The sequence below is a fragment of the Melozone crissalis genome, unplaced genomic scaffold (assembly GCF_028551555.1).
Source record: "Melozone crissalis strain CALT ecotype California unplaced genomic scaffold, PUWL_Pcris_2 ptg000012l_1, whole genome shotgun sequence".
Taxonomy (NCBI): Eukaryota; Metazoa; Chordata; class Aves; order Passeriformes; family Passerellidae; genus Melozone; species Melozone crissalis.
Window position 1 is genome coordinate 7,745,883 of NW_026535790.1, and position 14,083 is coordinate 7,759,965.

At 41.2% G+C, this 14,083-nt stretch overlaps 1 protein-coding gene across 1 annotated transcript in view; it reads right to left on the reverse strand.

Annotated features, from left to right (window-relative positions):
- Window positions 1–1,446: 1,446 nt before the first annotated feature.
- MYH11 (myosin heavy chain 11) overlaps window positions 1,447–14,083 on the reverse strand; it is a 54,277-nt gene continuing 41,640 nt past the window's right edge. The window contains exons 28-42 of the mRNA XM_054270572.1: window positions 13,876–14,020; window positions 13,572–13,778; window positions 12,667–12,771; window positions 12,412–12,564; window positions 11,735–11,983; window positions 11,282–11,494; window positions 10,401–10,613; window positions 9,565–9,726; window positions 8,737–8,865; window positions 8,110–8,198; window positions 7,758–7,881; window positions 7,398–7,606; window positions 6,723–6,831; window positions 5,977–6,149; window positions 1,447–2,010 (exon numbers count right to left, since the gene is read on the reverse strand). Coding sequence (XP_054126547.1) covers window positions 1,872–2,010; window positions 5,977–6,149; window positions 6,723–6,831; window positions 7,398–7,606; window positions 7,758–7,881; window positions 8,110–8,198; window positions 8,737–8,865; window positions 9,565–9,726; window positions 10,401–10,613; window positions 11,282–11,494; window positions 11,735–11,983; window positions 12,412–12,564; window positions 12,667–12,771; window positions 13,572–13,778; window positions 13,876–14,020 — 2,419 coding nt within the window. The 3' untranslated portion in view covers window positions 1,447–1,871. The remainder of the gene's footprint in view (window positions 2,011–5,976; window positions 6,150–6,722; window positions 6,832–7,397; window positions 7,607–7,757; window positions 7,882–8,109; window positions 8,199–8,736; window positions 8,866–9,564; window positions 9,727–10,400; window positions 10,614–11,281; window positions 11,495–11,734; window positions 11,984–12,411; window positions 12,565–12,666; window positions 12,772–13,571; window positions 13,779–13,875; window positions 14,021–14,083) is intronic.

Sequence of the window (14,083 nt, forward strand, 5' to 3'; positions counted from 1 at the left end):
CTTACTTGACAAAAGAATACATAAATGAGTTTGATGTTTTTTGGTCTTTTGATTTTTTATTTTGTTTGTTTGTTTGTTTGTTAAGGAAATGCTGTGAAAACAGTCACTGAGGCATCTATTTCTCTAGAATATGTAAATCACAGATGATTTTCATTTCTCAGTCCACCTATGAAGTTGGTTAAACTGGGGAGCAGAATAAAGCTTATTTTGAATTCGAGTTGTTGATGCATTTTGAGTTTTTTGGCAACTTATTACTGTGGTTTATACATGTTCAGTTTGCTGGTTCTGCTCCAAGCATTGGTGCTTAAAACCATTTAATATGGTCTGACTTGCTTGTCTTCTTGTTCCCACCCATGCAGGCTCACAGAGTGTGTTGACAAGCAGCTCTTGAGCATCTTTACAGCTCTGTGCCTGTTCAAGCTATGATCAAATCTTATCCAGTAACTCCTGACCCCTCTCTGCTCAGCTTGTCATCTTTATTGCTCTAAATGGTTCTTCCTTTACTCTTTCATGAGGAGAGAGAATTCTCTGGGCTCTGGTTCTGCTGGCTGAATGGTGCCAAGTCTGAATCCCCCGTTCTTGATCTCTGCACTTGTGAAACAATGCTTAGATTTAGAAGATGATGGCTTTAGCTGTCAAGGTGGATGTTTGTGCATGATTTGCTCTCCCTGTAGTCACACTGCTTAAGGTTCACTTGCTGTTCAATCAAAGGCACCAAGTAAGCTCTCTGCACTGGATTTAGAGTGATTTAGCATCCTGCTTTGCTGTGCATGGCTCCCTACTGCCCCGGTGTGACCACAGAGCTGCTGCTGTCTGAAAGTGCTTGAGCTGCAAGGGCTTGTGGTAGGTCCTGGTAGCTCCCAAGAGTAGGTTATGGTCTTGCTGGAGTGCTCCAAAAATAAAAAGTAACTGCATGCTGATCCCTTAGTGCAGAATAGCTTGGCTTGGATCCCTGCATTCAGTGTGGGCTGCTGTTTCTAATGGTTTCAGCCTGCTCTAGAGGCTTGGCTGGAAATATTTCTGCATGTAACAGACATCAAAGGCTGGGTTCATTGCCACAGACAGACAGACAGGTAGGGCCCCCACTGCTTTCCAGCTCCTGCACCTGAGTGCTGTGAGTCTCTGCAGGTCCTGTGCCTGTCAGCCCTTGGATGCATCCCAGGGACCTCAGCACTGTGTGTCCCTGAGGGAATCAAACCTGTTCCCTGTGGTTTTGCCATTTTACTTCCAGCTCAGACTTCTTTGTATTTCTTCAAAAGCATTACTTTGAAGAAAATCAGGGTTTTGTTCTAATGATTAAAGACAAACTTTTGTAAGAAGTATTTCAGTTTTAGAGAAGCTCTGCTGCATCCCCCCTCCCCTTCAAGTGACACCTGTACACGAGAATAGTGAAGTCATTTTTATAGCCTTTTATTAGTGTGTAAGCACATCCATGGTGCATATAAAACTGTAACAGTTGACTTAATTTGAACAAATGATATTTTTCAGTAAGTGATTAAAAAGGCACTTCCACCTTGTGAATTGTGCATCAGGGGTGTAGTAACCAGGAGAAAACCCTATATTAATTGAATACTCAAAACAAAATGAAAGTTTAAGAAAAGATTAACTGACCAATGCCTTTTTTTCCCCTGCAACAATCTCACAAATCCTCTGTAGACTGTTAAAAATCCCCACCTTTTCAAATATGCTTCATGGTATGAAGAGTTTTGGAGTACTTTTAGTGTCAATCTATACATTGGAGACAAGGCAGTTGTGCTTTTATCTGTCAGAGGAGTGGGTGTATGTGACCTTGACACTAAGAGTAGACTTATACAGTGCTAAATATCATCCTCCCTCCCTCCCCTTGCTGCAGTGCAATTTTTGAAGCGTGTTTATTCACTGGCTTTTGTTCCATTGAAATCTGCATCTCTTGCATCCATTTCGTTATCAATTCCATCTGTTGCATTCTCAATTACTCTTCTGCCTCCAGATCTACGGGGTGGGGCAAAAGATGTTGGCTCATTTCCCCTCCTGCAGTAAGAGGGGAGAAAAATAGAAAAAAGAAAATCAGGTGCTAGGTCATTTGGAATCCTCACAAATAAGTAGAATTTTGTAACAGGACCTGTGGGGCTGATGGTTCTAAATGCAGAAAAGCCAAGAGCTGTGGGCCTCTAATTCCACTTTCTGTCCTGTAACTTGTAATTTGTGAACAGGTTGAGACTTCCAATTGCTTGGAAATTAGATTGGTTTCTTGTTCTTGTGCTTGTGTCTTTTTCCTCCTCTAAACATCAGCCCCAAATCACCCCCACTCTTCCCCTCATTTCATTGTTTTCCCCTAAGGGAACTGCAACTGAAGGTACTTGAAAGGAGTGAAGAAGGGAGTGCTCACACACCACAGCAGAGTGTCCCTCCTGTCCCTCTGGAGGAGCAAGCAGACAGAGCAATTTGTACAGAATTTCTGCCCCCCAGTTCCTGCAGGGCCTGGGGCAGTGCTCTGGATGGCAGCAGACATTTCTGAGCCCACAGTGCACAGGCTGCACTGGTCAGAGCACCACAGGTGCTGTGACAGGAGTGACACCCAGCCTCTCAGTCACTCCAATCTTTCCCAGCAGAGAGAGGAAACAGTCATTGCTTTGGAACTGTTGTAACCCAGGGACTGATGCTTAGCAGTGCAAGTGTCCTACAGGAAATGCTTTTCCCACTTTATCCCCTTTTTCCTCTCCCATCTCCCTCCCATCCCCATATATTTCACAGGCACATCCCAAGGCAGGGACACTTTGGTCCTCAAGGTTAATTTTTGGGGAGGTGTGAGCAAGTGAGACAGACAATGGGTTTGTCCCATGGCCTCCATTGCTAATGTGCTGTAAAGCATTTCAGTTTCGTGACATGGCCTCTCACTTGCCCCTCATTAAGCAAACCTTTGTAAAGGCTTGAGACCACAGATATAAGCAATAAAATCAATTCATGATTACTGGATATTGTGCCAGAAATACTAATTTGGTGTTAAATAGATCCGAGACTGCACTTTTGGGTACAGCAATCATGCCTAAATATTTAAAGGCTTGTCTTGTCCTTGCAGAAGACTAAGCCAGTGCCCTTTCTGAAGCAGCTATTCAAGTCCAAAGTTCCCATATGAGGGAAGAGGGTAGGGACATTGGCTGGACTAACTTAGTTCAGAGGCATGAATCTGCATTTCCAAGATGGAAATGTGACATGTAGTCTGTTTTCCATAATTCTGCCATAAAACTTACTTCAGTGTGAGCAGGCCATTAGCTAGCTAATAAAGCTTCATGTAAGACCTGCTGGTAATTAACCATGGTTGTGTTCTGGTGCTGATGGCATGTATTGAGCACAGGGGTGTCATTTCTGTCCTGGTGTGTGCTTGGCACGGTCTAACAGCACGATCTCTTATTTTACAGCACCAGAGATTTGTCATTATTTAGCAAATAGGTTCTAATTAGGTTAATAAATTTGTTACTTCTTGTTAATAAAGGAAGAGCTCTTCACCCCCTTGGACTTGTGTTGTCTGTGGACTTGGTTACCCACAAGTCATTTGTGCTTTAGTAATTCACTGAAGTGCTGTGAGAGAACATGGGACTGGAGGGAATGACAGCAAGAGTCTCACCAAATTGTGCACTACAGTTATGGCTACAAAGTGAACTGCTTATCATACACTGACTACTTATTAAACTGTTGCAGTATGCATAAACTTACCAGTTCTTTAAACTGGTATTGGCCCTGTGGATAAACCATTTTGTTTATATCTGTTCCTCTTCAAGAAGTTTATGTGTTTGATAACATTCAGGTGGTCAATGGTATTAGTACCTTTAGAACAGTGTGCGTATCTGGGATGAGCCTTCAGCACCAGTGTTTGCTCAGCACCTCTGTATTTACTCTGCCTTTGAACTGGTGCTGCTGGAGTGGTGCTTGAGTAACAGTCTGACTGGAAATATTAGGCTGACTAAAAGGCACATGCAAGGACAAGACATCATCTTTAAATATTTGTGTATTCACAGCAAAATCCAGCATATGTAAAATAGAAAGTATACAAATATTACAAGGCAATAGCTCTTTAATTTTTGCAGTGCAGGTGCTATTCCTGTGTCCAAAGAATGTGCTAATAAGTATAACATAATGCTGTGCTAGGTTACAGTGTCAGCTTTAATGTCTGTGTCCGTGCTCTGTGTTTTAATACAGTAAACAAGCAATTCAATGTCTGTAAAACAGCTCTAAAGGCCTCAGTAATAACTCTCTGTAAGCAATACAGGCACAGAGTGCTATGTAATGAAAGGCAAGGCTTTCTCTTTTGTCTGTGATTGTGTGGTGTGTGATAAATCACATGCAAGTACGGTCTTCCCAAATCTCAGGTGCATTAGATGGGCTCTTACCTTAGGTCAGCATTACAGTAGGCACAAGAAATACTGTGAAATTCTAATGACATGCTGTGACACTCCATATTCATTAGTCCTTTTAATCAATTTTACTAATCAGTGGTGTATTTTATTTGAAAAAAAACTTACTTTTCATGGCAGTGCACAAAGATGATGTGCAAAAAAACCATTCATGCAAAAAAAATCAGAGTACTTGCTTAGGTACTCTGGTGGTAGAGCTTGTGAGAATGCAACGTTGGTAAGTCTATGTCAGTACATAACCTAATTGTAAGAAAGATGTATCACTGATGAACAGCTGATGGTAGCTAAATTATTGTAATATTTGTCTTTTTTGATAAAACAGATTAATGCCAAGATATCCAAGCCTTCACAGTTTGCAGAAACCTCACATAATTTTAACCAGGGCCAAAGAAAATGGAAATTTGTGCAATACAAGCTAGCTGCAAAGTTGAAGGCATGGTACCTGCTTAGTCATGCGAAGGTTCCTGTGTCCCTCTGAAACAGAGATAAAGAGTCCTGGGCAGTTAAACTAGGCACATGGTCATGATCAGAGGTAGGTAATTACTTTTAAATAATTAAACAAAGTACATTACAGCCAATTACATTACATTTAGATAAAACAATAATGAACTATATAGTGTTCTATGTAAAAGGGCTGGACACAGCCACTGCTTCATAAAGCAGCCAGGAGCATGTAATTACCCAAGGTGGTGCTAGTGGAAAAGGCTGCTACATCCATAACCCTTCACTTGGAAGGGAATCCACATCCAGGAACACTGAAGCACGTTACTGGTAAGTAGTCTGGCAAACTACTTTGAGAACACAGATACACAGGTTCTTGTGTTTCATCTGATGTACTGTTGGTCTTAGGTAGAAGGCAAAATTTTATGGTGTAGTGATGCAGATAGAGCAATTTCTTTATAACTCAAGTCAGCCTCTTTATTTCAGTGAGCTCATGTTTTCAAACCCAGTGAGTGCAGAACTCAGGGATGTAGCTGACTGATCACAGCTTTATCTTTTTGCCATGTAATTTTAACAAGAAAATGCAAAGGGACGTATTAATCTTTTCCTTGGTCTGATGACACTGAACCCCATAGTGGTGAAGTCCAAAGAGACTTTGGAATAAGAATAATTTAATGTGCTTTGCTTTTTACTGCCTGTGATGTCCAAGACTGTTCACAGTCGTTATGTGTGAGTTGTGCATGTGTGAAAGTGTGAAAAGCACAAGCATTTCTACACTTTGGTGACTGCTTCTGTACAAATAGATACAGCCATTATATAAGGGGTGTTTTCAAAAGCAACCAAGCCTAATTCTGTTCCAATTGAAGCCAAAAGGATTTTGATTAGAGAAGAGTAAGGCCTGTGCCATGTTATCACAGTTCATCTCAGCTGAAATCCTGATGCTGCTGCAGTCTATGGAATGCACTTCACTCCTGACTTGGGCCTTTTGTTCTGAGTGCCAAGCTAGCACAAGGAGTGAGTAACTTTGCAGCATTAGCAGTGCCTGTTCCTCACCTGACAGATTTTTTCCCACTTTTGTAGTTCAGCTCTAAATGTCAAGGCTCTCAGTGAGTGGGAAGGGCTATCCCAAACAAGGGTACTCTACCTGAGCTTGCTCTTTAGTGCTGCAACCTCCCTGCCCAGGGCTTCATTGCTCTCATTGGCTTCGTCCAGCTCCCTCTGCAGCTTCCTGCGGTTGGCGTTGATGCGCTGGGACTCCTCCTCAGCCTCCTCCAGCTGCCTTTTCAGCTGCTTGAGCCGTACGTTGCCCTTCTCGGCCTAAAGGGAGATTTCAGAGTAATGCTTTAATTTGTAATACTTTATGTTCCTTGTTTTAATTTCATGCTTCCATTGGGAGTTGTACTGAAGCATGACCCAAATCAAAGATGGAAACTTATAGCCTGAAAATAACTTGGCTTTGTGGGAGTTCATTTTGCTGATAGCTACTGTATTCAGACACAACCTTATTGTTTCTTTCTCTGCATAGTCCTGCCTCTGATTTTCTGGCTTGCAGATGGATTTGCATTAGAGAAAGCTAAAATTTTAATGTAAAATATGTTCAGCCTCTCTATTTGTGTTGCACCAAGGGTGTTGTGCACAGTCCTGTATATTGCTGTGCAGTTAGACCGTTGGATCTGGCTGATTAACAAGGACTTGTGCTTTGGCACTTGATGTAGCATGGAAGAATTATATTGTCCCATCTTTTAGTAATGGACTGTATGGCTCTCCCAGCATAGAATCCAAGCACACAGTCTGCTTTCCAGAAGGGCATTTGCTTGAGGCACAACATGGAATCTTCCTTTCTTAGGGCAAAACCTAAAACCTCCTGTGCCCTTGTGACATGGTCTGTACCTGATCTTTGTACTGCTCTGCTTGCTTCCTCTCGTCCTCCACCTGCAGGAGTGCATCCTTCAGCTTCTTGTCCTTCTGGCGCATCGTCTTGGCCACTGTCTGCTTGTCTCTGCAATGACAGGGCAGTGTTTGGTGATGTGGAAGCTCTGTACTTTCCACCTGCCTTGGGCTTGTGGTTCATGAAATCAGCACCAAGGGCCCCTGTGTTAAAGGTCCTACTGAATTTAACAGGTGAATTTGAATTCTAAGGAAAATTTTAAGGCATATTCTTCTGAGCAAAACAAAACCAAATATATGTCTCTGCTGTATACTAGAGGTGCTCTAGGAGATGTGTTCTGAAACACAAGGTGATTTCCTGAAGGAATAATCCAACAAGTGGCACAATTTGTTATGGCAATTGTCCTGGCAGAGTCATAGAGCGGTTACTCTAAAATGTAGGGGAGCAGATCCTTGCCTATGGTACCAGTAGAACTTTTCAGCAATAAAATGGATCTTAATCAGAAACTGTAGCAGCTTCAGTTACTTGCCATATGTCTCAGAAATGTTAAGTGAGAGACTTTACCAAGTTTAGTGGCACTGAGAGCCTGCTGACACAAATCCTGCTTGCCTTTGTTTATTTTCTGTCTCATTAACTGGAACAATAAATGGACAGCGGTGCCCTCGGGAGACCAATACCTGGCTTCCTGTTCCAATTGCTCTTCGAGAGAAGAAATTTTGGCCTCCAGAGCAGCAATTGTGGCTTTGAATTTGTTCTTCACAGCTCCCTCCATCTCCTGCAGCTTGCTCTTTAGCTCTTTGTTCTGCCTCTCCAGTTGCTGCCGAGCGTTTTCGTTCTTCTGTGCAGTTGAGCGCTCTGTTGCCAGCTCATTGTTCAGCTGCTCTGCCTGCAAGGAGGGAAAGGATGCTCTCACAAGTGCTGCATGCTTTCAGACAAATGACAGGTGGCAATTTGGGAAGGCAATGCTCCAGATACTGAGAACCACAAGCAGCTTTTGCTGGAATATGAACAGAACTGTGTGCTGGAATGAGCTGTACCTGCTGTACTGCTTTCCTCATGCGGTCATTCATTGCCTCTATGTTGCCTTGCTCCTCTTCCAGCTCTTCCTCCAGCTGAGCAATTCTTGCCTCCAGGCGCCGTTTCTCATCCTGAAGGCTTGTCCTGGAAATGTAAATTTGAAAAGTGAGTAGTTCTGGCTCTGACCATATGTTATGATTGTGTTATGAACTGCCAATAATTCAGGAAAGAACTAGATATTTCAATAGAAGTAGTTATATGTGTGCATGTTGTCTTGTCAAGGGCAGATGGCTGTTGGGAACAGAGCAAAACTTCTCTTGGCAGCATTAGTAGCACATTCAGAGCCCTGAGTGTAATTTGGTGTGTTCCTACCTTCCAGAGGCAGCGCTTGCAAGTTCCTCTGCCATCTCATCTTTCTCCTGGTCTGCTTGTTTGCGAGCTCTTTCTGCAGCAGCCAGGTCCTAGGGAAATGGAAAAAGCAGCATAGTAAGGAAATGAGTAAATGTTTAAGTAGTTATAGCATGATTCAGAGGACTGTAAATTTTCTAAAGCTGGTATGAGATGGATTGTCTTGTTAACAGAATGAATTCTTATCATGTCATAAATCCTAGGGAAGTACCATGAAATGCACTTTATCCAGCCTGTCAGCGGGTTTCTGTTTTATTTGTTTTAGTCACAAGATGGCCATTTAATACAGGTAGGAATAATAGCACTAAGCCCTCAAGAATTTATTGCTATTGAAAACAATTTGTGTTGGATCATACAGTTCATTTCCCTTTAAGGCTGGGGATCTGTACCTTCTTCCAAGGTGATTTTTTTCAGCTCAGTCTGGCTGTGCTCAGATGTAAATCCAACAGCTTTAGTGGAGTGTGTGGAACACATGGAACTTGTTACAAGTTCAGTCTCTAAGACCTGTTAGATTGCTTCACTGCCAGTTCTGTTTTGCTACTGAAGGCCATATGTAATCTCCTTTATTCTGCTGTAGGTTTCCCACTTTACCTCCTGAAGCTGCAGGAGTTCTGCTTCCAGACTCTTTGCTTTCTTCTCATTTTCTCTGGCTGTAGAAAATATTTCTTCTCTGGCAGCCCGTGCATCATCCAGCTCTCGTTGGTAGTCCTTCATCTGAGCCTTGTTGAAAAGAATAACAAATTTGTTACAATTTCAGTTGAAAGAAATGTGGATGGAACAGAACACATGCACAGTTACATGGTCATAATGCTGCTGAAGTTATTTTTTTGCAGAGATCTGTTAGCACATATTGGAAAGATCTGAAATGCTATTCCAAGGAGGGCAATGCTTCCACTTGAACACTGCATCTTTTGTAATGCCTATGGTCCTCTGAATATTTGAGTACATGTAGAGTCTTAATGTTTCTGATTAAGAAAATTTTTGTTGTTTAGTTGTTAGCATGTGACAGAACAGTCGATATGGAGGTTTAAAATATAAACAGGAACATGATAATTCAGAGACAACCTGATTTCTTAACAGTCCTTTATGCTCAAGAGTCAAGTGTTAGAACCCAGATTGAAGTCTTGCAATAGATTTTATCTTACAGTCCTTTCTTTTCATGTGAATCTTTGTTTTCCTCCATATGGGTAAGTCAGAAGCATGAAATTCAAAATTTTAATCATTTGCCCTGTGAATTTTTCCACTGTCATTCAAACTGAGCATTCAAATACTGATATTTGAATGTGGCAGTCTAGTTAAAATTCCCCTTCTGACCAATCATCTGTAATTGGCATCAAGCTCACAGATGTCACCTAACTTCTGTATTGTGGCTGCATAAGACACAGCAGTGGGAAAAACTGTCTTTTTGGGGTTACTTACCTGTAATTTGCGAAGCTGTTTGATGGCTTCTTCCCGACCTTTGTTGGCAGAGTCAGCCTGGCTCTCCAGGTCTTTAACATCCATCTCCAGCTTCTTCTTGGCAGCAGCTGCCAGGGCACGTTGCTTCCGCTCATCTTCCAGTTCAGTTTCATATTCATGGAGCTGATCATTAAGGAAAACAAGTTCAGTTTAGTAAAGTCCTTGGGGACTCTTAAACACTCTAAATAGTGGGTACAGACCCCATATCTCTGTTAATTGTGACTTCCCTGGCAGTTAAAACAGATTTCCATTTTTTCCCAAAATTAAAAATTTTTGAAAGGACTCAGGAATTTGGGTCCTGAATTAATGGAAATATGTGTTACAAGATGATGACTACAGCAGTTGTCCTTGCTGTCACAACACTTCTGTATGAATAAGTTTTATCCAATAAGTTTTATCCAAATAAGTTTTATGTCCAATCCTTTTGTATGCATCCAGTGTACCTTGGGAAGGCAGATCTATTAGAAGTTGTCTTTTTTCACTTGCACTAAGAATACAGGGAAGGTGGTTCTGACTGTCAGAAATAGTGATTCATATGTTTTATACTATATTGATTGTAGAGTTAAATAGCTACATTTGTTGGTAACTGTGCATCTGCTACTGAAACAGGGAACCCTCCCTGCCTTCTTTAGTATAATAACTCTTTTTTTCTTCTTTTTGTTTTTTAATCACCATATGTTCAAGGCAACGTAATGTTTTGGTTTTTTTTTCATTGTAGTTAGTGAAGTACTTTAATAATGGCACTAGGCTGGGGCCTTTGGTTAGATATTTACAAAGGCAGTTGTTGGGAATGGTACCTGTCTGAGGAGTTGTCTTTTCTTCTCCTCATTCTGTTCATCTCTGGCTTGTAAATCTCTTTCAAACTGGCCTTTCAGAGCCTGCATGTTAACTTCCAACCTGAGTTTGGCATCCTCTGCAGCCTGTAGCTCATCCTCCAGCTCTTCTAATTGTGTCTTCATCTCTTCTACTTGCTGTTCCAGGGTCCGTTTAGATTTCTCCAATTCATGGACCTTTCAAGCAATGAGAATTTAATAGATTTGTTATGACAAATGAGAATAATTCTAGTTATACACAGTATACCTGCAGTGTAGGCCACATTTGAAACTATCAGGTGCGGACAATGAACCATCTAATTTACACTGAAAATGCTAAATTAGTTTTATTTTGTACTTGCAAAACCGTCTTAAAATAACGAGATTCTCTTTATCCCAATCTTTCGGTTTTCATCTAGTCAAATATCATAATTTAATTCATTTAATATTAGAAGTAATATAATCATATATCTGTAATAAAAGAAGTGATTGGCTATGCAGAAGTGGAAATTTGCTGCAGTTATGTAAGTAAATATAAGCCAGGTGGCAAAGTCAAATATAACTAATAAAATAAGATTTGCAGAGTTTACCATTTCAAAGAAGTATAATAAACTAATACATATCAGTTAGAATCTTCTTCATGCTTGAAGTTATGTTAAAAATAAACATAGCCTACAGTTACTTTGCCAAGTCCCTTGAAAGTTTGGACACAAATGGAAAAACCTTTGAATTTTTTATGAAATATCTGATCTTGCTGAATGGATTTGTGTGCTGCAGAGAATTTCCCACACTGGAAACAATTATATATTCTTTTAGCTGCTATTTTAAGTTATTGTTATGGAGATTGTTCTAAGGCCAAAACTTACATTCTTGCCAACATCATCTTTGGAGCTAACGAGATCTTCCATTTCAGCTTTCAACATTTTGTTTGTTCTCTCCAGTTCTTCTTTGGCTTCCAAAGCCTCTTCAAGTGCTCGAGCCAAGGACAGAGCCTTTGTTTCCTTTTCTCTAGCTTCAGCTTCTGCTCTGTCCCTTTCATCTGCATATTTTGAGGAGATGTTCTTCTCTTCAGCTAGCATCTGTGAAAAGGTAGTGTGAATTCAGGAGGTCATTAATAACAGGCTTTTCTATTGCAGCTGTTTTGTCAGTTGTTAATGACAGAGAAAAGTCTCTGCTTTTGATAAAGGCACATAAATACAAAATTAAACATTTCTTGTATAATTAAATTTTAGTTAATTTTTTTGTCCCTGTGTCCCAGTGGAAACTCTGTGAGTTTCAGATAGGTGAAAACACAGCAAGGGAAAATCTGAAGTGCATACCTGATCAAACTTCTTCTGTTTCTTCTCCAGGTTAGAGACCAGTTGACGCTGGTTGTCCAAGTCCACCACCAGGTCATCTAGCTCCTGCTGGAGTCTGTTCTTGGTTTTTTCCAGTTTGTCATAAGAAGCAGCCTTTTCCTCAAACTGTTGTGTGAGACTTTCAATTTCTTTCTGAAGTTTCTTTTTGCCTTCTTCCATGAACTCTACTGTGGTGGTAAATTCCTGTATCTTCTTCTTAGAGTCAGAGAGCTGAAATTTGAATTCAGAGGACAAATCTTTGTAGCTGTGACAACAAAACTTGGCAGAGAGACAAAAGCTTGGCCAGGAGACAGCCAAGACCTGGAGCTTTCCTAGTCTGACCTGTGTGAAGTTGGTGACAGTTACCCATCACCAGCCTTCATAAAACGAGGCAGAGCACAGGCCTAGGATGCACATACAGGCCTTGTGTGCAAGACTATGTGTGGAGCTACCTTGCATTTGTACCTGTCCTAGGGATGACATTTTAAAGGACAGGGGGACTGCTGCCTGCATTGTGGAGCACCACTGGTGCCATCTGGGCTAACAGCACAAATTCCCTGAAGGTCCATGTGCTGTGCCAGGATAATTCTACAGATCCTCTGCAACTGCCAACACAGCTCTCAGTGATGGAGCTAATGATTTCATTATGGCACTGATACCTGTATTGTCAGTGTTGAAATATGTCTCTCCACATTTTGTTTTGCTTCCGTTTCTTCATCCAACTGCTCCTGCAAGCTGTTCTTTTCATCCTCCAACTGGCGGAGCTTGGTGGACACATTGAGCTTCTGCCGCGTTTCTTCCTGAAGCAGCTCCTGCAGTCACCACAGCAATTGGCAAGACAGTCATTAGTTTAGGTCTTTTTATTGTGCATTTTATGAATATTGTAGGTGAGCTGATCTTGGATGCAAGTTTACCTGTGTATCTTGTAGCTGAGATCCTAAGGCTGCAACATCTTTGGTCAACTTGATATTTTTGCCTTCTGCTTCATTGAGCAAACTGGTGACATTTTCAACCTCCACCTGTGAGATGCCACAGAGAATAAACTCAGTTATTTTGCAAAGCTTCAAAATCTTCCTTAATCTTTAGTTTCCTTGGGTTTGTCTGAAATCTTATCTAATGCCATTTTTTGCCTAGTTTACCATAGTATTTATTATTCTATATCTAGTCATATTCATAAAGCAATATTAGTATGTTCCTTTCAATGAACTGCAAAGGAGAATGGGGATTTTTGGTGGATTTCCTTCCTCTTCCCAAGTTTGACAGAAGTTGATGCATTTGATTATATTTTCTTATTTATCCACCAGCTTAAAATAATAAAGCAAAGCTTACTGCAGCTATGAACAAGATGTAACAATAAGCTTGATTAGTATATCTGGACATTGAACATCTACCAGAGAACCATTTAAAATGATCTTCAGTTATTTCTTAAACTGTAGCTAAGTGAGCATTCTCCTTTCATTGTCATCTTTTCTGAGCACATGTGTTTAACAGCTGTCTAATACATTTCCACAAGCCACACACCTGTCAATCTTCCCCACCAGTCAGAAATGAACGAACAGAAAGAAACTGTCGGATCTGCATCATGGTCACTGAATCAATGATGGCATTACAGACTGCAGCACGTACAGAGGGGTGGTGAGACTAAAAGCTCCCTGTTCCATGAGATGGAGTGGTTGTAGTTGATTAATTGTGAGGTAATTGAGGTAGGAGTTTAAGGTGACAAAAATTGAACATTTTGGCTGCAGGGCTATAATTCCTCTAGATAAACTGGGCTTCTCAGTCCCACGGTGTCACAGCAAAGCATCAAACTCCTTCCTACCTGTAATTTATGGACTTTTTCATTGAGTTCTGTCCGAACACGCTCTCCCTCAGTGTATTTGGACTGTAAATCCTGCAGCTGTACTTCCAGCTTCTTCTTCTTGTGCTCCACATCTTGTTTGGCCTGATTCAGGCTCCTGACTTCATTAGCCAGATCAGCATTGTCTTTCTCCAGTGACTGTTTGGCTTTATCCAAGTTTGCTTTAGCCTACAAGCATGTGAAGAAGTGAATAAATAAAGATGCTTTATAAGAGGAAATTGTGTTATCTAGGAGATGGTTTTCAATGAGATGGATTTTTGTTTACCCGTTTAAATTGTTCCAGCTGGTCTGTGAGCTCTTCCACAGCCTGAGTGTGTTTTTGCCTCATCTCCTGGACCTGGGCTTCATGGGTTCGAGTCTCCTCCTCCAGGGCTCTCTTCAGCACTGTGACCTCCTGCTCACGCTTTGCTCTGGAAGGTGACACACATCAGTGGAGCAGCAGCATCAAAGAGCATTCCAGCCCTACTGCAATG